Source organism: Tinamus guttatus, unplaced genomic scaffold (assembly GCF_059628265.1).
Source record: "Tinamus guttatus ecotype Peru unplaced genomic scaffold, ASM5962826v1 Tinamus_guttatus_pri_ptg000172l, whole genome shotgun sequence".
Taxonomy (NCBI): Eukaryota; Metazoa; Chordata; class Aves; order Tinamiformes; family Tinamidae; genus Tinamus; species Tinamus guttatus.
This window is the reverse complement of record NW_028288706.1, coordinates 1,010,630-1,034,446: the sequence shown is the minus strand read 5'-3', so window position 1 is coordinate 1,034,446 and position 23,817 is coordinate 1,010,630. Positions and strand designations below refer to the sequence as shown.

General features: G+C 54.1%; 1 protein-coding gene across 4 annotated transcripts in view; it reads left to right on the top strand.

Annotated features, from left to right (window-relative positions):
• Positions 1-23,817, top strand: part of LOC104578726 (ankyrin repeat and fibronectin type-III domain-containing protein 1) — a 198,532-nt gene that overhangs the window by 142,103 nt on the left and 32,612 nt on the right. For 2 of the 4 annotated variants that reach the window (XM_088523016.1, XM_088523018.1), the window contains exon 5: positions 19,097-19,222. The exons of the other annotated variants lie outside the window; for them this stretch is intronic. In XM_088523016.1, the coding sequence (XP_088379142.1) occupies positions 19,097-19,222 (126 nt within the window). The remainder of the gene's footprint in view (positions 1-19,096; positions 19,223-23,817) is intronic. 4 annotated transcript variants of the gene reach the window in all.

Genomic DNA, 23,817 nt, shown 5'->3' with positions numbered 1-23,817 from the left:
TGGCAGCGGGATGTGGCGAAGGGGAATGTGGAGGTTTGTCCTGCACCACCAGGATGCCCACGGCGGGGCCCTCGGTGCGGTCATGTTGGCGGGTGACTCGTGCTTCACAGAGTCCCTGATCAGCCATCAGCTAATGATGTTTTTTTGCTCATTATCTGTTTATGGCTGGTGCAAATCATGCTCAGGATGAAGAGAGATGCTCAGGGTACCTGTGTGATGAGTCTAATGTCAGGCACTGCTTTAATCAGATGACCTGTCGCTGAGAGCTCCTGCTGCTGCAAAGTGCTTGAGCCATAGCTGGGATTTTTTTTGTCTCTGTTCCCAGGCTCTGTTTCACTTTGGGGTCTGACTGCAGCTTTTCTAGGGTTGAAGTTGTCATTGAGGTTTTTCTGGTTTTGATTTCTATAACGTTCATTAGAGCAGCTCTTATCAAAGAACAGCACGTTCCCTCACACTGTCCTCCTTTTCTCCCTGGCTAATAACCCTTTGCTGCTTTGGCTCGTTTGGAAAGCGAGGCAGTAGCTCTGGGAACAACTCCTGGTATAATAGGCAGACATCAGCATTTTCAATCCGATCTTAAAAGCGGTGTTAATTCAAAGAGAGGGCTCAGCGCAATGACTGTGTTTTAGAAGGCACGTGTTATGTGTCTGGGAGGCGTTGAGGCAACCTGTATTAAACCCTGGCAGTGCAGTGTGTTCCTCTGAGCTCTTGAAAGAGTCTCTGAGCCCATACAGTCTCTTTGCCTTGCAAAAATGGGTTATAACATCAGCCTCTCCCTTCTTGCCCTCTCTGAGGCCCCTCTTTGGAGATACGCACTTTGTGTCCTGTACTGAGACTCATGTTATAATGAAAACACGTGCAAGAGAGTTGAGAGGTGCAGAGGATGAGATAAGGAGCAGGAGATCATGCAGCAGAGGTCCGGGTGTGCGTAGGTGATGGGTGCTGCAGGCAGGCGCTGGGAAACCCTGCCTTGGCTGGAGTTATCCAGGAGATGGTTCTGGTTTCTGAGCATCGGCTCCGCTTGCGAAGCTCCTCGGAGACGAGAGCCAGCAGCGTCCTCTAGCAACGTCCCCTGTGGTGGGAAACGGTTCGGACTGGCATTCTGATGTGGCGGCACCTCTTTGAACGGTACCCGCAAGAAATGGGAATGTTGGGAATGTTGGAAATGTTCACAAAAGTGGAAATGGGCTCCTGGGAATATGTCACACAGGGAGAAATGTTCTAATGACACAAGGTCGATGGTTCTCAACCTGGTGATTTTGTGGATGTCTTTAGAAGGATTGTGTGATCCGAATCTCACATATTGCCAAGTAAATCTTGGAGATATCTTTGAAGATATTCAAAACCCATCTGGATGTGATCTTGTGCTATGTGCTCTAGGTGTCCCTGCTTGAGCAGGAGCATTGGACTAGATGATCTCTAAAGGTCTCTTGCAACCTCAACCATTCTGTAATCCTGTGATCTGTGATCCATGTTCAGGAGATACAGACTTGCTTTTCTCAGCAGCCTTTCCTTGGAAAAAGCTCCAGAACCCCAGCCCAAAATGCATGGCTCTGAGTATTCAGCGTCCGTGGTAGTGTGCATCTGTGTAATGCTTCTGAGTGACCAGATACCTACTCGACCATCGTGTCTGATGACCCTATAAGCTCAGCCCTAGGCACACTGGAGTAGAATGGACCTTTAGGTTCATCTGGAGCAGCAGTGGCTCAAAATCTGAGCCTGCAGCTCCGGTTTCTGTGAAATCCACGGAATTTCAGATTATAGGGAAAGTTGAGCTGTTGATTCCTAACAGCAAAGGTCATCTGATGTTGTTGAAAAGGCCTCTTTTTGCCAGCCACTTGCCCCTGGGAGTCTGCAGCTTGGAGGAAAGTCATGAGACTATCTGAGAGGAACCACTCTGCTGTGGAAAAGGAGCGTATCCTGAACAGGACCAAGTCAACCCTGAGCAGTGTGAAAAGCTGTGTGTGCATTGAGTGAGGTGTGGTAGAGTCTGTGATTTAGTTGCAGGAAGGTCAAGATTTGTTGCATAAGTTTGGCAGTCAAGGAGAATGAAATAAGAGGTACTACTGTGGTGTCGTGCACCTGGGAGACGAGGTCTCTCATGCCAGCTGCTGTGGCCTCGGCCCTTTCAGGGCATTTTTCAAGGCATGCTTTCCACTGTATGTGGAAAGCACTAGCAGCCCAGGAACACCTCAGATCACTGTTCTCCTCTGGAGCAGCTGAGGCCGGCTTTCCAAAGAGAGGACTTTCTGCAGAGCCTCCAGAAGCTCAACGCGGAGCTGGGGACCCGCTGGCTGGTGGCGCCGCAAGGTCTGCTCGTTTGTGCCTAGAAGTTGGGAGCCACTTGGTCTGAGATAGCCGCAGTACTGGTGAGGTGGGAAGGGTGCCTCTCATGGGTGATCTGCCCGTGTGTGCCCGTGCGGTGCCATGCGCTGACTGCCAGCGTCCACAGTGCTCCACACTGCATCCTGTGCTGGGAGGTGGAGGGTAGCAAGCAAGGCACCTGCAAAGCATCAGTGGTGATGTTGCCAATTTGAAAAATCCACCTCTTCTTGGACTCCTCAGGGCCACAAATTTTCTCTGAGGCAAACCACTCCTGTGGTTTATCTTCATATGTGTTTTCAAAGTGTCTGAAACAACTCTTGAAGGCTTCGGGCTCTCAGCGGCCAACACTTGAGAGCACAGCACGCCCTGCGGCTCTGAATCAGCTGAGACGAAGCAGCACGTCATGCATCTGCCGTCATGTTTCTGTATCGTGCTTGCTTTGGTGGGCAGATGCTGTCCAAGGCACAGCTCGCAGTCTGGGGTGAACCCTGGGCCCGTGATGAAAGGAGGATGGTTAGAAGGTCACCCACCGTGGTTCACATCTCTCACAGCTGCCCTGCCAAGTGCTTGTGGTCTACGCTACAGGATTCCTTGGTTGGAAATGAAAGTGTACATCTGTGTTTACCCCAGTCCGGGTTTAAATCACTGCGGTGCATGACTGCTCATGTTCTTAGCGCTCGGTATTCCTTATGATTTCCCGGGGATTCGCTCCGCACCGCTCCGCTGCTGCATTCCTGTTCAGCTGCCAGGCTCCTCTTGCGCATTTCCCGCACTCGTACAGCCGAGGCCGGCCCTGCCCTCCCTGCTCGGGCGCTGCATGCGGAGGAGCTGTGCCCATGAGCAGGGTCTCGCTGCCGCTGACGGGACCAGCACTGCGCGCCAGCACAAGCAGGACAGCCAAGGGGTCCAGTGGGCCCGTAGCTGGACTTGGGGCAAGGAGGTGCCCTCCTGTCGCGTGTCAGGGGCCTTGTGAAGAGGAGCATGGCCAGTGCCGCTTGTTTTCCTTATGAGAGGTGGCCTGTATCCATGAAGAGGCTTCTGTATCAGAATAAACTGCCTTTCGCTGGCCTGGCTGGCATTCCAGGTCCTGGTGGGGTCCAGGAAACAAGCCTGCTGCTGATGGAGTGAAGCTGGGCATAGAGCAGCGTACGCCGTGTCCGAGGACTTGCCTCCTGATGGGCAAATGCTCTCCAGCCCTTTGGGATGTTAAGGTGGATATTAAGAGTTAAGAGGGAAACTGAGGCACAGAGACTTTGACTCATTGCGTGAGGCCATGGAGTGCCCTGGTGAGGTAGCCTGGACAGGTACCCTTTGAGTTTTGTAGTACTGGGTCCTTTCACAGCTTGATCGGAGGGGAAGCCGCTCCCTTGGGTTTTTGTGCCAGGTCCCTTGCTGGGGTCCCAGTCGCAGCCAGCCCAGCTCAGCTGGACAGGGCCTGGGACGCACTTTCCACGTGGGTTGCATCTCATGCAGATATGGTGGAGGCTTAATGCTGGGCAGGGTTCATGGCCCTGGCAAAGCCCAGCCTGCTTCACCTTGCTTCAGCGTGTTCTCTTGTCAGACAGCTGGCACTTGGCTTTTGTCACTGATCCCGTTGTACCTGGGGCTGCTTCGGGTGTCCTGCTGCTTCCCTTTCCTTGAAGGCTGCAGATGCCTCCCTCTTGCTTCCCCTCTCTCTGCCTTTCTGGAATCCCTCATGCCCCAGACGCCAAGGAGCTCTCCTCTCAGTTGGCTGCAGAAACGTGCTCAGCATCCCAGAATTTCAGGCTTTCATGTGGGAGCCAATAGTCACACAGTCTCCATCCAGAAACTATCATTATCGTCCGCTTGCTTTTTCTCGGTTTCTTTGAACTACAGCTCCCAGGATGCCTGAAGATATGCAGACATCCGAAGACAGTGGTTTCACATAAACTTTTGGGGTTTCATGCTTTGCAGGCAGGAATGTTTTTATTGCATCACAGATCCCTTCAAGTCCCTCAAACCTCCGCGGCACTTCCCAGCCGCGGAGGAGAAACAGTGGCTGGAGATTCCCATCCGGGACGGAGGAGGGGGCTGGGAGGACAGGCCATGAGGAGCGGAGCCCTCCACGCAGGCAGCTGCGAGGGTGGCAGACTAAGAGCTTTTCTCTTGTGCCGTTTTCTTCCTCCTCCTTCTCCTTTTTAAATCCCCTCTGAGTTTGAAGGGACTGGGAGGAAACCTGGGTGAGCTCCTGAGCAGGAGCATGTGGGGATCTGTTTCCCTTGCTCCTTGTCCCTGTCATTTCCAGGGCTAGTGGATGGTCGATGAAGCAGGAGCATCCCATTTCCCACATTTTGTTGGAGCCAGCCGGGTCTAGCAGGCTGGATCAGTGGCTTCACCAGTGTTCCCAAGGCAATGCTCACTTGATAGTCCATAATTCCGGGCCTCAGGCTCATTGCTGGGCAAGCCAGGAGAGACACTCGTGGGCTGGCGCAGGGGCAAGCGATGCAGGGCACGGGGATGCGGGGAAGTGGGCAGGCAGGAAAAAAGGATGGGTAAGAGAAAACGCGGATGCAGTCTTATGTCCCTGCAAATGACCCGTGAGCAGCCTTGGCCTCTCCCTCCGAGGTGCATGCCTGCCGCCTCGCAGGGGCCTTGGGGAGCCCTTGGGGTGATGCCCTGTGCGGAGGAGCCCGGGGCAGCGGGGAAGGAACCGCCGTGCTGCTCCGCGCATCCCTCCTGCGAGCAGCGTCCTGTGTGGGAAGGGTTTCCCAGCCCCCTCTGCACAGCTGCCCCAGCTTTGAGGTCAGTGCTGTGGAATCCTGGGCTTCGAATCCTGGATTTAAATCCTGGATTCAAAGATCCTGGGATCCTCTTAATCCAGGATTTGAATCAGTAACATGTTCATAGAGCTAGATGAACACCAGAGAGGAAAGACTTTAACATGGCGAGACGTGCTTGTGTCTGTGACCACATATCTTCCCGCGGCACCTTCTGACCTCCCAGGCACAAGCACACGGAGCAAGCAGGAGGGCCGGGACAGACGTGGGCTTTGCAAAACGAGTGCCCCAGAGGCGCCGCATCTTCCTGCTGCCCATCCGGAGCCACACAGAAAGGTGCTGGGAGCAGCGCTGGGTCCAGCCAGTCTGCCCAGCCCCACGCTGCCGTGGTGGAAATGCTGACCATGGAGCAAAACTGTTGAGTAGTATCATTTAATGTAGTTCTCTGACCATAAAAATACTTTAATGAGTTTTGCCCCTTTGGTTTCTGCTGAATGCCTGTCTGCTTTTGTAGGATCGGTTGGGTGGCTTTTCTTCTTTCCCCATTTTTCCTTTTTGGGGAAGGGGAAGGGAAAGGAAGGAAAGGGATTTCATAGATTCTGCGTGAACAGTTTGAGCAGCTTTGTAACTTGAAGACAACCTGCCGATGTATTTGTGGGAGGTGCTCGCAGCGCTGCTCGCCGGCCCTTCCTGAGGGACGCGCAGCCGGCGGGAGGCCTCGTCCCGCAGCGGTGGCAGCAGCTCCCTGCGCGTGTCCCCGCGCGACGCCCCTCGCCGCTGCGCGGTGCGGGGCGCAGGGTGCCGGCCCCTGGGATGTCACCGCAGTCACGCGGTGGCGAAGCGCTTCCCACCAGCCTGCTCACGTTCCCTCAATCCCTGTTATTCTCAGTTTGCTTCTCCCTTCTCCTGGTGCCAGTCTCCCCCGCTCTGTCTTTCCTTCAGCCCAGCTCGTCTTTCAATGCATCTGCCCTTCTTGCGACGCTCTGCCTTGCGTGGCCTTTCCTGTGCCCCTGTCGCTCCCGGCTCCCTGCAGAGCATCCCGCTGTCCTCTCTTCCCCGTTTGAGGTATGGCCGTGCACTTCCCTGCCCTCCGCGAGCACACGCACCTACACAGTCGAACACACAGAGTCCCTGGCACCTGCCCTGACAGATAGTGCCTGATTCTATCAGGCAGTGTGGTCCCGCAAGGAGCTTGATGCCAGTCCAAAAAGGAAAACCAGTGCGGCTCTGCGGCCAGCACACTCTAACCACATCACTCCTCATGCACTTGGAAAACTCCGGCCGACTGGAAGCCCAAAATAACAAGCTTTTCCATTCCCGCGCGGAGGGTTGGACGCTCGGCCATTTAAAACAAGGGCCGGCTCCAGGGCGAGCGCTGCCTTCAGACTAAACAATAGCAGAACCCCCTCCACGGGGTAGCTTTGCTGCCTGCAGACAGGGAGCCGGGCTGAAGCCGCGTGCGCTGGGGGCTCCGGCAGCGCCTCTTCCTGGCGTGTGTCCTGGCCGGCCCCGGGGCTGGCAGCAGGAGGAGATGCGCTTGCCGCCTGCGCCGGGCTTAGCGCACCAAGGAAGCGTTTTGATCTCGTGGGCTCTGCCTTCGGGCGCCTGCATCTCCTTGGGGACTCCATCACCCATCCGTGGAGACTGAGGGAAGAGATTTGTTGGTTTTGTTGCTTTCCTCTTTTTATTTTTTTTCCCCAGGCCATTGGTATCTTTTTAATTACGATAAAAGCTTTAATTGCTATGGGGAAATTTTTGAAAATTAGCTGCCAGAACTTCATGTGAAACTCTCCTCTCTCCTGGCAAGAGGAGCAGAAGCCTGCGCGGTTCCCTGTATTGACAGATGTACGTTCAAGCCCGCTTCTGCAGCCAGTTTGGAAGAGCCTGCGGTCTCCGTTCCGCTGCGCAGGAAGGAATACGCCATGGCATTTCTACAATATCTTCATTAGAGACACGACTGGAAGGAAGTGCTAGAAGTCTTAAAAATAAGCAAAATGGCATGGATTTTTTCCCAGAGAAAAAAAAGAAAATCCAGCCCATTTTGTTTTGTAGGTTTGATTTGTTGTTATCTGTAGTGGATTGGCCTTGTGTTTTAAAAGTGCCTTCAGCTGATTCTGAGGCTGCAACATGCTGGCACATGACCTTGATAAAACGATGCTGGCCAATAATGTGTTGTATGGGAGGGAGGCAGATTTTTGTTCTCATCTTCTTTTAAGCCATTTTACACATCTAAATGAGATAATGGGACCTAAAAGTAGCTGGGTTGCAGGCCTGGAAATCTCAGCCAAAGCTGACAGTATTGCTTTGAGTTGCTAATCCCACATGTTGGAAAATATACATGCAAAAATAAGTTGTGTTTTGAAGTTCTTTGTAGTTGCCATGAAGTTTCTGAATGTGGAAATCGCAGATGGGCTTTTATGTCCAAGCTTTTTCTGCAAGCACAAAAATGAGAAAACTGCTTGAAAATAAGCAAGAGAGAGACCAGACTCACAGATCCGCCAAGACAGGATGTTAGAAAAACGCCCCCTCTCCCAGGCGTTGAGGTGCGATGGTGAGAGCTGGCAGTCGTGGGATGCGCTGTCCATCCGTATCCTCTGGCCTGGCTGGGTTGTGCTCCCTGGTGCTGGCGGTGGGAATTGGTAATAAAGGCAAACGCAGACCCAGTCGAGCTTTTGCAGGAGCTTTGCTGCTCGTATCAATGGGAGCAACACCGAGCCCGGACAGCAGCTTGGGATGATGAATCGTTTTGCTCCGGGGGTACCAGTTTGCTTCCTTCTTGCTGGCCTCCCCTTTCAGAGCGGAAGAAGCGCTAGCAGCAACAGCACGCACGGAAAGAGGAATCACCAAAGGCCACGTAGTCCTAACAAGGCAAGGGCTGTAATCACTCTTTCTTAAAGTTCAATATATTACTGCCGCCCAGCCATTCCTGGCTAACATTTGCATGAACTCAGGGATACACGATTGAAGCAGCACACAATACGCATTCCGGAGAAATCAGGAAAGGAACTAAATCATTAGGACTCACTCTGGGAACTGCCAAGCTACTCAGGTTCCAGCTTTCCTGGTGCTCTAGCTAACAGGCTCAGTTTCTTTCTCGTCCCATCCCTGGGGAATTTTCCCGTAGCTTTATTCCATGGAAACACAGTTCTCATCTCAACAAAATGTAGGATTTAATGATGAATATCCGTAGCAGAGGCTTTTCTGTATGCTAAAGGGATGCGTATCAAATTCTCCCTGCTAAAGGACTCTTCTTCCTTTTTCTGGGCAGTATCATCATGTTGCTTATGTGATGACTTTGGTATCTGAAGAAAGAAAAGTTCTAGATAATTTTATGTCATCCTCAGGATTCCACCTCTTCCAAAGTCCTCCATCCATTTGTCTTTGCTCCCTATCAGACATATCATGCTGTGATAGCTTCAAGGAAAGCATTAGTGTCTTGGCCTCATCTCCCTCTGGCACAGCAACGTAGCTTGGGCTTGGTAAAAATTTCCAGCTTGGTCTCCACATGTGTACCTTTAGCATCTTGAATGCTGGTGAGGTCAAGTTTTCCAGCCCAGGATCATGAAAGCCAACTTCGTTATACATGGACACGGGGTCTCCAAGGAGTCAGCATTTTCAACGGCCTCCTCGTGATGCTCTTGCATGGATACTCTGCAGCATTTGTTGTGATGAGCGTCTTGCATCCCAAGTCTGTTTGAGTGACTCCTGTTATCATCTCCCCAGGACACTCAGGAGGAGTGGTTAGAGGCTAGATATACTTGCAATGAAGGGAGATCACTGCGAAGCTGGGAAGTGAGGGCTCTTAAATACCAGACACCTTTAATCCATGGAGCTCACTGTTGTCTTGTGTGTTGGCATGCACAGTGGTTCGCCTGGTCCGGAAAGGAAATAATACCAGTTTTGGCCTAAGCCATTTCCATGTATGGCCTGCCTGGAGGAAAGCGTCTCTAAGACCAGAGCTCCTCTCCTTCACGTTGCGAGGCTTTAGGCACCTTGCACTGAAGCAGTGTCAGCTCCTGCAAGAGGACACACTCTGGGCTGCAGACCACATCTCCCCCAGCAGTTTCTCAGTTGCTGTTGAGCAAGTTCTGCCTTGAGAGATCTCCCAACGTGCAGAAACGTGGTTCAGCTCTCAGGTCGCATCTCTCTCATCTTGGCTCCCTTGCCTCCTCCTTGTCCGGTGTCACTCTCGGTGCCCTCCTCGCGGGAAGTGATCCAGCACACGGCAGCACAACCCGCCAGCTGGCACCACGTGCATGGGCAGGCTGCTGCTTCATGTGTTTTACCACTTCCACACAAAGGAAGAAGCCCCATGGCCCTGTAGGATTAAACCAAAGCTCATCGCCTCCTCTTCACAGCTCCACTCCATTTGACCCTCCTCTCCCGATCCCTAAGAAGCAAGACTGCTCTTCTCTGCCTCCCAGACGGAGCAGTGGGCACACAGACACAGTGCTCGCCATGCTGGCATGGCAGAGCAATGCACAGCACATCTTGAATCATGAGACTGTGGGTGCACGTGCCCGGCATCCCTGTTACTGTGAGAACAGTGGGAACAGCTGTTGGTCAAAAGGGGGATAGCTGTTAGCAAAATGCAAATGAATAAAATCATTATTTTGGCAAAGAATTTTGATGAGAATGACATGCAAATTTACCTCCAGTTCAGAGCACAGCTTTGTATTAAAATGCAATTTTTTTAAACCAAAAACAAAGGAGCAGTTTGATTTGGGACTAATCAGAAGGTTCCTTCTGCTTAGATTTGCGTCATGTTCTTCGCAGCAAAACTGGTAAATTTGACAAAACTTTTTTTTTCTGATGAAAACAAGACAAATTTTGAAATGCCATCCAGTTCCAATGATTACTACTTCTTTGATTCACCTCCACCATCATGAAGCAGCTGGCCTGGTATTGAAAACTGCGCACAAACCCAGGTCAGCTGGGATACATTTCATGAAATGCGAGTAGGATGTGGACTTCTTCCTGGACACTGCATTCACCTAATATCTGAATAGCATGTGAAAGTCAACCCAAGCGGTTTCCTCAAACACTAGGGAGGGTGATGCTGCTGTGAAGCGGCCTCAGAGGCTCCAGAAACCTCTCTCCTGCCTCAGACATGAGGTCGGAGAGCTGGCAGAGACCTCAGAGTCCGCCTGAGAGATGCTCAGATGCTTGGAGTCATTGTGGAAGTGAGTAGGCAGCAGGGTCACAAGGCTGCTGAGAGTGCTGAGGCAGAGGCTGCACAGGAATGCCACTGGCCTTCTTTATAAATGCCCTCGGTCCAAAACCTGCTTTCATATAGCGCCCAGAAGCAGCTGCACGGCTCATTTAACCACACACGTAAGGTATCTCCATCCTTCTACCCCCTGCTTCCCTTCTCTCTTCTTTCATCCTTGAGTACACCTACCAGCCTTGGGTCTGAGGTCAGAAATAGAGAATATCCACTGACTTGCTAATTGTAATGCATCTTGATAATGCCAACTATAATTAGCTGTATATATCAAAGCTGTCTTGCTGGCGGAAGTTTTTGTGACCCCCATTATCGTGCTCTAAATAGAGGATCTTGTGCGGGGACTTGTCTGCTCTGTTCAGCTTCTCGTTGCAGAGCCCACGACACCCGCCTGGCTTCGTTTTACGTGTTTGCATCCTGTGCCTGTTAAGAGTCATGCCTAGCAAGGCAGCGTTCATCAATAATTTTTAAGTGCTGCTTAGGCCCCCAGTACATGGTGAATGTCAGCAACCACTGAGAGATTAGCTGCTGCAAAGGCTGTGCTCTGGGAAGCCTGTCACCGCAGACGGATGGGCTTGCTGTGCCAGCGGGAAGGGGTTGCCTTGAGCTGCTGTTATCGTGGTTTGGCGGCTCTGACTCATCTCTCATATATGGCTTTAGGGCAGTCATCAGCTAAGGGGCCGTTTGTGTTGATGGGTGCTGTGGGGAAGGAGGATTAACTCACACCTTCTGAGTTCAGCGTCTGGTCTTGAGCTGCAGACTCTAGTCTCAGGGTTGTCAAATGTGTCTCCTGACTCTCTCTTGTCCGGATCTTTAGCTTCTTTACTGTCCCCTCCAATTCTTGACACCATGACTCGTCCTTCAACCATGCTGTGATTCACTTCACCTTTGCACATTGTGCACCTGACAAGGTGACAAGTATGTGACCGTGCTGCATCCCAAAAGACTTTGGCTGATTAGGTGCAATTCAATTTATCATTTGCTCATACTGTGGCTGCCCACAGCTGCTCTCTCTGTCTCATGTATCCTGAGCTCATCACTGGGGTAAATGAGTGCCTCTTCCAACTGATGTGGCATTCAGTACCGTGGCACTCAAGGAGAAGTGTCTCCTAATGCAATAGCCTGCGGGCAGACCTTAGGCTGTAATGTCATCAGATCTCACAAGCTAGTTATGACTGAGTCAGGGCAAGAAGTGGGACAGTTGAAGTAGTGAAGGGAACCCGGATACTTGAACAAACTCTGCTGCTGAGTTCCTCGCCCAGTGCTGTTCCTAAGGCAGGGCCCTAGCCCAGCAGCGTGGCTGCTGCACTGAGCAGGGCTCTGCTGTGCAGAGGAGAACAACAGCCTGAGTACCGGCCTCATGAGCTGCCCGCTGCTGCCTTTGGGAGGGCAGAAGTGGAAGCCCAGTAGTGTTCATGTCCTTGCATAAGACCCCTAACCTCTGTTTGGGAAGGAGCTTACGTGCGTAGCATCCACCTAGGACGGAGGATGTGCCCTTGGGCAGGGTCCTTTGCCAACAAGGGAACCTGTCTGGGCCTGTCACCTGATTGCCCCAACCTCCACTGAAAAACCTGATCTGTGGCCTGCAGGCCCTGATATCAGACACAGCTCATGGCTGTGGGGGACTTAGAAGGTAAAGTTTAAAGTTTCCGAGGACAGCGGAGCACGTGACTGCCTGTGGTACACGGGCTCTGTCACCCATGGGCCTGCAGAGGTCAGAGAGCATCTCCAGAGATGCCTCCAGGTGACGCCTTGCTGACCCGCTCAGGCAGCGGAGGCGGGAAGGAGCTCTCAGTGCAGGCCGGCTCCGGACTACTCCTGTCCACAGAGCCGCCATGGAGACCCCAGGAGCTGTGGTGGCCATTGCGGCACTTTTCTGGGCTGCCGGGAGCATGGCCATTTCTGCTCCCTCCCCTTCTGCCAAAGGGAAACTCATCCCAAAGTGGGGTAGGAGAGACTCCAGGGTGGTCTGGAGAGGTGAGTGTGATGGCAGAGCAGGCTGGCGCACCGATGGCAGTAAGAAGGGGACGGCAGCAGCGGGTGGTGGGTCTCTGGGGCTGAGCCATGGGGCTGCTGGCTCTCCGGGCTCTCCTCAGCGCCCACACAGCGACTTGTTGTTATGTAAAGCAGCAGCCGGGGCGAGGGAGACCAAGAGAGATTCTTTAGTGTCGGCATCTGAGTCACATGGGGCTGTTTTATTTCCCCCTCTGCTAATCTCGTTTCTATAGAAACAAGATTGGAAGCAAAGAAAAAAAAATGAAAAAAAAATAAGAGAGCGAGCGAGCGAGCCAAGCCGGTAGCAAGCGCGCGCGAGCGCAACCTGAGGTGATGGGCGAGGGAGCCGGCGGCGGCGGCTGCGGCGCGGGCAGTGCCCGCACAGGCGGGCAGCGGGGCCAGGGCAGGGCCCGCGCGGGGAGCTGCTCCTCCTGAGGAGACACCGCAGCGAGGCGCCCAGGTGAGTGCGCGTCACCGCATGGCGCCGCGATGCTGCCCCGAGTGCCGCCGCGCGCTGGGCCGCGGCCACGGAGGAGCGCGCGCAGCGCCGGCCGAGGCAGGTGAGCCGCGCGCTGCCGGAGCGCCGTTCGCCTCCCGCACCTGCCACGGGGCAGCTCCGCGCGCAGCTCCCGCGGACGTGTCGGTTCCCTTGGTGAAGCCCAGGAGATGCTGGCAGCCCTCTCCAGCCTTAATGCCTTTTCCCCCTCTCTTGTGGTGACTACACCTGGGTAAATCAAATGCTTCCCAGAGGCAAAGCCTATTGCTGTGAGAAGCACCCTGAGCTCTGCTCTTGCCCATCCCTGCCTGCCCAGTGGCAGCATCTGCTTCCTCGCAGGTGGGATTTGCCTTCCCAAGGACTGACCTCAGGCTCTGGCCAGGTGATGGGGATTCCTGAGGGGGACAAGCCGGGCTCATTTGGCTGTGACTATTCCCAAAGGGAGGAAGAGCAACAACCGCAGCAGGTTGGTGTGCTGCAAAGCACCCGGGCTGAGCACAAGCATCACATGAGCTTTGCCTGGGACTCTCGCTCGCCTGTTGCTAATTCAAGAGTGTATCAGCTGCCTTCCAGGAACTGCATTAGTTCATAGCCATGCCCAAACACGTGCTGATTTCCAAGGCGCAGGCTAGTGAGTGCAGCGTGTGTGCGTTTCTCCTGCCCAGGCTAAGATGTCTCCTTATCTACTGCGTGTCTCTGGTCATGTCCCGAGCTGAGGGTCTTGGGCTGGCTGGGGCCGGCCCCTGGCGCAGGAGCGCGGCTGGCACTGGCTCTCGTGGCCGATGCTGTTGAGTACCTGCCGGCTGCAGCCTGTTCATGTGGTTGTTCCGCAACTAAGGCACAGGGGGATCCTGGCGGTGCAGTCAGAGCCAGGAGCTCTGAGCCCGACATGGGCATTGCCTGTGCGGGTACCAGGACATGGGCTGGATGAGATGCTGCATGAATGCCTGGGTTTGGGTCACTGCAAATGCTGCAAATTGCTGGGACGTTACTTTTTGTGGAGGCAACTGGAGATGCTTCCTCAAGGGCCCTTCTAAAGGATGGTAGGAACAGAAGAACAAGCTGGTGGATGTGGTCCTGGTGAGATGGCTGGCAGTGTCTTCTCGGCAGCCAGTGGAAACAGGCTCATTCTTTTATTGGATTTGTTGGGATTTCACTTTTCATCACTTTCCTTTCCTTGTCCAGCAAGGGGGAACCCGTCTGTGACATTCCAAACCCCTAGGCCAGATCTGCGCCTGGGGTAGAACCGGGTGCACCAGTAGGGATGAATTGGGCCCTGTGTGTTTTTATTCTAACTCAGCTTTGTGAAATGTCATTGCTCATCCCTTCAACTGGCCAGCAAGGGGGTGGACTGGGGCATTTCAGGCTGTTGTCGTCCTCAGGATAAAGGGCAGCTGAGCGGATTTTTGTGCTGTGTCTTGTGATGATTCAGCAAGCTGCTTGGAGCCAATGGCAGGACCAGTGGTTAGGTGCCAGCTTGCGACCCAGCTTTGTCTCCACTCTTCCTGCTGCCTTGGCACGCTGGGGGCTTCGGGAGTCATTGGTGCTGAGGTTAGATCTCCAGCGAATGTGTCTGGTTAAGAGATGAAGCTTTCTTTATGTGATGCCGTGCAGCATGTTCAGGAGAGGAACTGGAGCCTGGTTGTTGGTGTGGACCCTTGCTGAACCTGGAGACCTCCCTTTTAGGTGGGATGGGCTGGGGCTGCAGGACAGGTTTGCGAGTGCCCTTGCCAGCCCCCTCTCCTCTGCTGCCCAGCCTCCCTGGGGACGCAGACCAGGGCTGCGTGCAGAGCAGACACCGCAGTGTCCCCAGCTGCCCAGGGGCACCAAGGTCCGCGTCTCGCTGCCTCTGCCTCCTCTGTAGTTACTGCAAGGACTGGGCTCCGGGGCCGGTGCAGAGGGGCTGCTGCTGTGCCTGCCACCTCCGCATGCGCGTGAAGTTGTGGTTTCATCCAGGGGAAATAATGTGCTCCCTTTGCTGCCCCTGCCTCCCCGCGTTCCCATGTGCCCTGTACGTTCCCTGCTAGCTCTAGCGGGCACTTTGCTGGGGGGCTTTGAAGGAAGGGCTGAGCCATGGTGCTCAATAGGTAGTGTTGTAAGAGTCTCTAGGGCCAATAAATTATTTCTAGGGAAAGATGCTGTGTTCTGACTTAAATGCTGCCATGGGACTCTGAACATGTGTAATCTGGCTGACAGATGGCAAGTCATAGAGGTGTGATTTATGATACAGCACAGTAGCTGAACAACCTTCTCTCGTTGTCAGGAGACGGTGCTTGCCATTGCTGCGGTTGATGTTTCAATCGGCGGCTTTCCCTGCGTGTCCCCTGCTCCTCTGCAGCACGCGGGGAACAGCCATGGAGCTGTGGCCAATGCTGGGGGCGAGTGGGGTCTGCCCAGGCAGCGCCGGGCTGCGGGCAGAGCAGGGCGGCCGGGCTGGGAGCGCCTCGCTGCGTTTGTCTGGCCCACGGCCCCATAAGGGTAGCAAAGCATGGAGTGAGGCTTCCGAGGGAGGTCTGCTGCTGCCTTCCCCTCCAGGCAATGCCCGACCACCACAGGTCCTGCTCGTGGCAGGGGCCAGAGCTAGAACAAAGCAAGTTTAGAGAAAACCGTCACAGGGCAGCTTCATCTCTGACCCCCCATTCTTTATTTCTGTGGCCAGTTTCTCTGTTCTTGGTTGTCTTCTCCCAAGGCCAGCACAGCATTCATGCATGCTTACACTGATGGGGAGAGGCAGGACGATATTGCTGTCCAGTGAGAGCAGTGCAGTATGTGAGAGGCCGGGTGCTAACAACGGCCGAAGCACACGGCTTGCGTGCGCTGGCGCTCTGTGCTCCGTTTCCCTGTGTTCACCGTAAGGGTCTATGCTTGGGCTTTTTCAGTTTACAGCTGCATCAAGGAAAGCTTGGAAAGCAGCAGGCAAATAAAAATGTGATTAAAGCAGTGTCCTTGTCTTAGAGAGAGAGGAGCAGGCTCGCCTTCTGCTGCAAGGCGGTATCACTGGAGTCAGCACAGAGACACAGACATGAATCCCAGCACAGAAACACAGGAGCACCCCAATCCCGCTGAGAAACCAGGGGACTGCCGGAGAGGTGAGCACCATGTGAGCAATGTGTGTGGCAGGAAAGAGGCTGTCATGGCCTTTATATCTGCCCCGGTGGCCCTGGTGGCTGGTCGGGGCCAGGAGCAGCCTGCCCGCTTCGGGCTGCGCTCGTGTGCGCGCCGGCAGAGCGGAGCAGCTATGATTCATTGCCTGCTTTGCAGAACCGTTTATGTAAAGCAGCATTGTATAAATAGCCAGATGATACTACAGCGTGCTCCCGGCTTTCTAACTAAAAGAGAAGGTAAAGCCTCTTCTGGAGCTTTAGGGTCCCAGGTAGGTGAGAGGAGGCTGGTGAGTACTAGCATGAGAGGAGAGGTTGTGCCAGTGCTGTACTGAGGATGGGAGAGCTGCCAGGAGCTCTTGGTGAGGAGGTAGAAGCCCATTAGAGTGTTCACTGCCCAGGCTGTAACTCCTCTATTAGCCCTTGGATACAGTGGGTCCTGGTCTGATAAGAGACTTTGCCAGGCTGGAGCATGGGTAGGCTTGGAGGTTGGACTGGAGAATGAAGATGCCACCCAACATCTTGAGATATGTGTTTACCTCCTGGGTCATACACAACCTCCTTCGTATTCCTTGGGTCAGGCAGATTTAAACACCAAGCGCCATGAGCTGCAGAACGTCCTCTGAGCCAGCTGGAAGGAGCTCAGCACCTTGTGTTTGTCCATATGCCTTTCCAAAGGGCTTTCTGCCTTTTTTTGAGGCCCCCGAGCGCTGGGGCTCTGCCCCTTCCCTTGGCTGTGTGTCTTACACACCCAGGTGCGTTGCTTCTTGCTTGGATTTGCCTGAGCTCAGCCATGTAAACGCACATCAGCGCTGACCAGCAAAGCAATGAGAAAACCTGCACCTCACCCTGACCTTCAATGTGTGCCACCGCTCCTGCCCAAGTCTTTGGCTCCCAGAAAGGCTCAAAGGGAGTTTCGGAGGAGTAAGGTCAAGAATTGGGAAGCAAATGCAAGGAGGAAGCCAGTGCAGGCAGGATTGCCCAGCCGGTGCATCCCAGCCAGGTCCCCTCCAGCAGCGCCTGGTGACCTTGGTGCCTGTGCTGGGGTCTGCAGCAGGCAAGGGCCTTGGCGGCTGTGCTCTTGGCGAGCCCTTCTCTTTCCCAGCTTCACATTGCTCATGGGGTTTAAGTGTAAGCACAGCTTCGATTCCTTGTTTTCTCCAATGCTGCGAAGAGCCCTTTTGGCATGTGACCCTGTTTTGTCCCATGTCGCGTCTTCTTGGCACATGCTGATGGGTCTCTCAAGTGATTTTCCTTCCCTGCTTGGGCGAGGTGCACACTTTGGAGTGCATCTCCTGGAGTGTGTCATTTGGCAGGATTGCCCTTGTGCCTGACTCCGTGTCCATGCTCCGCAGGGGAAAGGTGCAATGGGTGGCTGTGGAAGCTGGGCAGGGGGCCCCGAGGGGATGACCGAAAACGTTAAAAAAAAAAAAAAAAACAGAAACTGGGGTCTTGAGGGCCCTCTTGGGCTTTGGGACTGCAGCGTGGGGCCCATGTGGAAGCTGGCAAGGAGATGCTGTGGGCGACCGGCAGCGCTTCCCCCGCCTGCAGGGATGCCCGAGCCCTGTGCGGAGCGGCCGCGTGCGACTCGTCTGCGCGCGCGGGGCCGGGGCGCAGCCTGCGCGCCGAGGGGCAGCGCCGCTCAGCCCCGTGGCCAGGCTGCCTCTCGCCTTGCGGGCTCAGGAGGCCCCAGCTGCCGCGGGGGTGAGAGGCGAGTGCAGCACCCTCCCTTGTTGGGGGAATCACTCATTACAGCTTGAGCCTCGACGTGGAATCAAAGCAGCGCCTCGATGGCACGGATGGTGTTTGTGCAGCGGGCTCTGCTCAGGGGCTCTAACAAGACCCTCCAGTTCTTCCTGTTCTAATGCCTTTTCCTCCAGCTCTAAAAGGGAGAAAACTGAGCCTCTGGTTTCTTGTTAGTGTTTTTTTGCTGTTGTTTTGTTTTGTTTTTTAAGACAAACCTCATCCTTTACATCAAAGTGATTTCTTTTTGTATTAAGAATGTAAAGAATGACCCTGGAAGGTCTGAACGGCTCTTTCCCAGTGGTGAGCTGAGAGACGAGAGCCCGCTCCAGAAAGCTGTCTCCACCCTGTCCCAAGCAACAGCAATTCATAAGCTGAAAAATAAATCAATAACCAGAGTTAATGAATTGAAGATGTCTGTGCTTAAAAAGTATCAGGAAAAAAAAAACACGCTGGCTGTTCGTGGTTTATTTAATTATTGTAAGGAAAGGCGGGGAGCTCTCGTTTCTGAGAAATACCTTCCTTTCATTTTTTTGAGGTATTTTGTTTGGTTGAGATCAGTCAAGGTCTATATTTAACAATATAGATACGTTGCCTGGTGGCAGTGCCAGGAGAGCAGTTTGGTGTTTCCTTCTCACCCTCAAAGCCCCTTTAGACGTGTTGAGCAGTTGGGGTCTCAGTGCAGAGACCCCAGTTCCCAACCAAGCCCTTGCTGCTTCTCCCCGGCGGCTCCTTTGCCCGGCCCTGAGCCTCTTCTCACTGCAGCCCAGGCTCTTGGTGCACACGTGGTCAAAGACGTGGCGAAGCCTCCTGCAAAGCACCTCTGACACAGAGATCAGTCATCACGATAGGTCTTCAACCTGGCCGGTTCAAGGATCAAGGTTGAAGGGGCTGGGGATCCACAGGAACTCCTGGTTTTTGTGAATGAGTGTGCGGCTGTGATGGAAGCTCACGGAGCTGCCTCCTTCTTGCCTTTGCTTCTCCCTGTCAGTGCTGCTCTGGATCCCCGGTCCCCTTTCTAAGCAGGCAGGCCAGGGGTGCCAGGAAGAGGCCACCTCCTTCTTGCCAGCTCTGGCCATCGCTGGCTGATGTTCAGCAAAACCTTTTGACCTGTAGAGGTGTTTCTGCTGCAGCAGGAAGCAGGACCTGAAACCAGCTTGGAAACTCACACCTCTCACTGATGGACTCGCAGATTCCCTTTTCCAGTCATTATGGGGGGCTTATCTGCTCTGCTGAGAGCTTTTGCCAGCAGCATCCTAGGGACCTGTGCAGGTCCTGGCCTGCTGATGTGTCGCTAAACTTGCTTGCTGCTCCTCCACACCTTCCTCTGGAGCTTCTATCGCTTCGCTGTGCTCCTCTGGAGCCCCCTGTCCCCTTCTAGCTCTGCGCATCCCTTTGGCTTTGTGCCGCGGTCCTGGCTTCAGCATTCCAGGTGCTTCAGTGACATTAACGCCTTTCCTCTCCCCTTCCCCAGGTCGGAAAGCAGCCTCTCTAGATTTGCCCACCGCTTGTCGGTTAAGCAGAAGCAGGAGAAGAGGAAAGCTGAGCAGGTCTCGGCCGAGCTGTCTGCCTTCCGGCCCAGGTCCCTGAGCATTGAATGGTAAGAGCTGCAGGACAGGGCTGGGGCAAGGGAGCTCCTGGCTTTCCAAACCCTTCTTCTGTCCCCTGTCCCCAGCACTGTCACTCAGTCCTGTCCCGTGAAAGCCCAGTGGGACGGTGCCTGCTCAACCCACTACATCTCCTAAGAAAAACGCACGCCAGGGAATAAAGCCAAAATATTCCCCCCTTTCCTTACTTCAGGAAGCGCCTAATGGGCTCCTTCCTTGTGAGTTTGCCTCCCGACAGCCATGGCAAGAGGCAGCATGGCCTGATGGCTGCGGGAGGCACTGGAGGGCAGAGCGCCCCTCGCTCGCTCTGCGCCCTCGGGTCCGTGGCACGAGGGGGCGATGCCAGCCCCGGTGCGAGTGACCTTCCCGCACGCCGGGGCAGCCCAGGGAGCCCTCCCGCTCCCATTCCTGCCGCCCATGGTGGGGGTTCATGGCGTAGGCCGACCTTCATTCCCAAGCTACGGCTCCCTGCTCATACGGGGAATTTACCCTTGGTTTCTAGGCTCTGATGCAACTGCCTTGGAAGCAGATCACAGTCAGTCCTCTCAGCATTAGAGGTGACCTGCTAAGGATATTTAAAAGAACTGGGAATTGCATTGCTTTCAACTTCTTTAGATGGATAAAGGAGGGTGAAACTTAAAAAAAAAAACATGCGTAAAAATTGCAAGAATGTCGAGTTTGGTTTTTTGCTTTCCCTGCTTTTTTTGGAGATCTTTCTGGCATTTATTCTAACATTTCGCTTGAGGATGTGGAGGCCTTTGCAAAAGTTCCCTCTGTCTGTGATGTTATTTAGGAATCAAAGTTACATAGGTATTAATGTAGTCAGGCTAAGAATGTAAGCTATTTGATGACAAATTGCTTTCTCCTCCAGTTGCACAATTTCCATCTCTTTGCTGAAACAATGACATTGGAAAAGCTGGTCTTTACTAGGAGACTTCCAAGGAGACAGATAGGTGGATTTATAATATACCAAAGAGGAAAACAAACAAGGAACTCATCCAAAACTAACAATATTTCTCTCCATCATAAAAAAAAGAACTCAAAAAACCCAGCAAATCTCTTTTCTCTCTTTAAATGCCTCTTTGAGCCCCCAGTCCCCGTTTAGCCCTGCTACATCAAGGTAGATTTGTGGTGTATTTTAGCTTACTCTGTAACGTTTTCCTCGGGGAAACCATCTGTCTTGTATTAGTTTGCAAAGCACCTGGTTCAGTAATGACGCTGTAACAATAGTGAATGATGCTATTTTATGGGGTTATTTATTTGGTAAGCCAGCCCAGAAATTAGTTCTTCGTAAGGACAAATCGTCCTTGACTTTGGCTTGCCGAACGCAGTCACGGTGGGAAGTCCAGGCCCACAGGAGCCGGCTCTCGTGTCACCAGCCCTGCGAGGACGTGGGCGCAGCCGGCAGGGGACAGTGGCCTGGCAGCCCGGCCGCTCGGCTGCCGCGTCCCGCAGCGAGAGCGCGGTTGGGGCCCTCTCCATACGTGTTGGTGCCCTCTCCGTACGTGTTGGTGCCCTCTCCGTACATGTTGGGGCCCTCTCCATGCGTGTTGGTGCCCTCTCTGTACATGTTGGGGCCCTCTCCATACGTGTTGGTGCCCTCTCCGTATGTGTTGGTGCCCTCTCCGTACATGTTGGGGCCCTCTCCATGCGTGTTGGTGCCCTCTCCGTACGTGTGTGCGTGAGGAGCCAAGGGCAGGTCGTGCCGCCGCGGAGGAGCCGCCGGCAGGGCTGAAGGGGGCCAGACCAGCTGGCCGTGGTGACGAGCAGCCGGGTTGGTACAGAGCAGCGATACAATCTTGTCCCCAGCCTGTTCTCTGACCATCTTAATATGTTTGGATCAGCTGCTAATCCTTTTCCCTGTTGCCGTGGTTAAGCAGAAAACCCAGGAGCTGTAATAACTGTGTTGTTTCAGTACAGGAATTTAATCTGTTTTTAAATGTCCACAGCCAAATTTCCAAAGAGTTCCTTGGAACACACAAACCACAGAGCACTGACACCAACGCAGCCTTCCCCGTTAAAACGGGCCCCTTGCAGATATGTTTGTGCATGCGAAGCTTCTAGCCTGCGTGTGAGTGCCAGGGCCATGTGTGTCCGTGGTCCATCCGTGCACATCTGCGCGCCAACTCAAGGCACTCGGACACTGTTGCCCATGTGGAACCACCGTCCTCTGCAACCTGAGTCTGCCAAGTGGGCGTTTGATCTTTTCCCAAGTGTAAAGCAGTCATCTCACCGCATCCCTGGATGTTTCCAGGGATCTGTGCTCTTCTTCACAGGATGGATCTCCTCAGTGAGTGGCTCTGAACTGGCAGGCACACATGTAAAGGGCCTATGGGGTAGTGATCCTCTCCATCCTCGGATGGCCCTGGACTGCAAGCCGGGCTCCCAGGCACTCCAGTCAACCCCATGGCTGGGGTGGCTCCAGGGCACGCAGCCGCACGGCAGCCCCGGGCGGAGGAGCGGGGACAGGAGCGACGCGAGGAGCTGTTTATCTCCAAGCGTGTGCAGCTCTAGTGGAAAAACCTGTGTGAAAAAAACCTCTAGTGGAAAAACCTGTGTGTTCCTTTCCTGCCTCTCATTCCAGTTTTTCTTCTCCCCTTTGTTTCCCTCTGCTTGTCTTCCCCTCTGCTGTCACTCTACACATTCACCTCTTGCTGCCTCACCTGTTTCCCCCCACTATTTTCTTCTTGCTTCCGTGTTTCCAGCTGCTCCCCTTTTCAGTCTGCACCCCTTGCGTTGTTCGTGTTGGACAACCTCCCCATGATCTCTTGTCGGAATAGCGTATTCCCCTGACGGTTCAATAAAAATGCAGCGAATTCCTCGCTTCCCTGTTCGTTATCTCAGTTCTGCTCTTTGGCTGCCCACCACAAGCCGTTAAAGCAGCGCTGGCAGGAGAACGTCGTCTGGTGGTTAGGCGCGCGGGGAGGGAGCCAGCCGGCCTCGGTCCATTCCTGCCTGCGCCTTGTTTTGCTGCTTGACCCTTGGCAAGTTGCTTCATCTCGGCTCTTCCCTTCCCCTCTGCTGAGAAGGATACGCAGAGACCTGGATCCCGAGCAGGCTTGAGGAGAGACCAGGACAACCCGGACGGGCAGGTACGAGGTGGTTTTCCTGCGATGTCCTAGCACATGTGGCTGCTAAAATGTCTGGTGGGCATCAGCCTGAGCAGGACCAGGGTGCCTGCAAGGCACCTGCGACGGGAGCCCTTTACCTTGTGGCTGGTGAACGTAGCTCTGGGTTCAGGCACATCTTACTGCTCTTTGATGGCATCACTGCCTCACTTCTCCCTGTCCTTTAGGTTATCCAGCCTTCTTTAAGGACAATGTCTCCACAAGGTCCTGGTGGTGCTTTACCCATCTGCTGGGCACAGCCAGGTCCCGCACGCATGGAAACCGCTCCAGGATCGTCACGCTGACAGACATGCCAGAGGCAGCACACGTGATGCGCTATTATTATCCCGCTGTTATTCTGCCCTGCGTTTCAGGTTTGGGCATAAAGCACAAGGTTTCTAATGGACGTGTTTCTATGGAAGTTATTTAAAATGCGATATAATGCAATAGTATTTCTCCTTGGGGTTTAAGTGATCTCCTGTGGCACAGAAATTGTTCTAAAATTGCCTCCCGGTGCTGGGGCATGAAAGCCAGGCCATGGAGACGCCTGGCCTTGCCAGCACACGGCTCAGCCTCCTTCTGCCGTTGCTGCGTGCCGGTGTGCGGAGGCGAGGAGGACGCGCCGTCCCCACCAGCAGCCGCCTCACTTTCTGGCACCCGCTCCCACCGTCCCGGGTGCTGCGGAGCCTGTGGGACATGCGGAGTCACTGCATGAGCAGTCTGGCTGTTCCCATGTCAGTGAACTTGAGGGCTGCTACTGCACATACTCTCTGGGTGCCTTGTGTTACTTCCACCTTTGCAGTCCATGCTCCTGCAGGACTTTGCCAGTATGACTCTTGGCTTGATGGTCATCTGTTTACCAGGGAGGGACCAACGCAAAGCAAATTGCCAGCAACGCGGAGAGAGTCAGAGAGCAGCAGCAGAAGGACGGAGGTCTCAGTGCTCTCCAGGTTGCGGTTGTCCTTGTAGCACACCTGCCTTAGGCTACGTATCTGCGAGGAGCCTCACGTCCATTCCTCTTGCAAGCTGAGGAAACTTTGAGTCCGAGCAAGAGAAAACTAGAGGGGGGAAAAGGCCCTGCTCCTTTGCAGTAAGAGAGCGGGAGGGCTGGTGAGGAGGAGCGCGAGTGCGGCCGCTTGTGCGGCAGCAGTGCAGCTGCGGGCGCGAGCGACTCTCTTGGCGGCCACCCCGGCTCTGTGGCATTGCTGGCAGGGGACGTTCCTGCCTGGCTCGGCCATCGTCCTCCACGAAACGCAGCCCTTTCTGGCTGGCCTGTGCCGAGCGCAGGTCTGGATGGGACCAGCGCAGCGTGGAAGTGAAGCCAGAGGCGCTTTGTCTCGACTGGGAGCGCTCTGAGCCATGGCTCGGGAACAATGGCCAAGCCATGGGGTCATTTGTTCTGGTCTTTCAGCAGCTTCTCCTAATTTATGGCATGTTTTGTTCTGCCGCTTGTCTTAGCTTCCCCCTCTCCACCCTGCCTG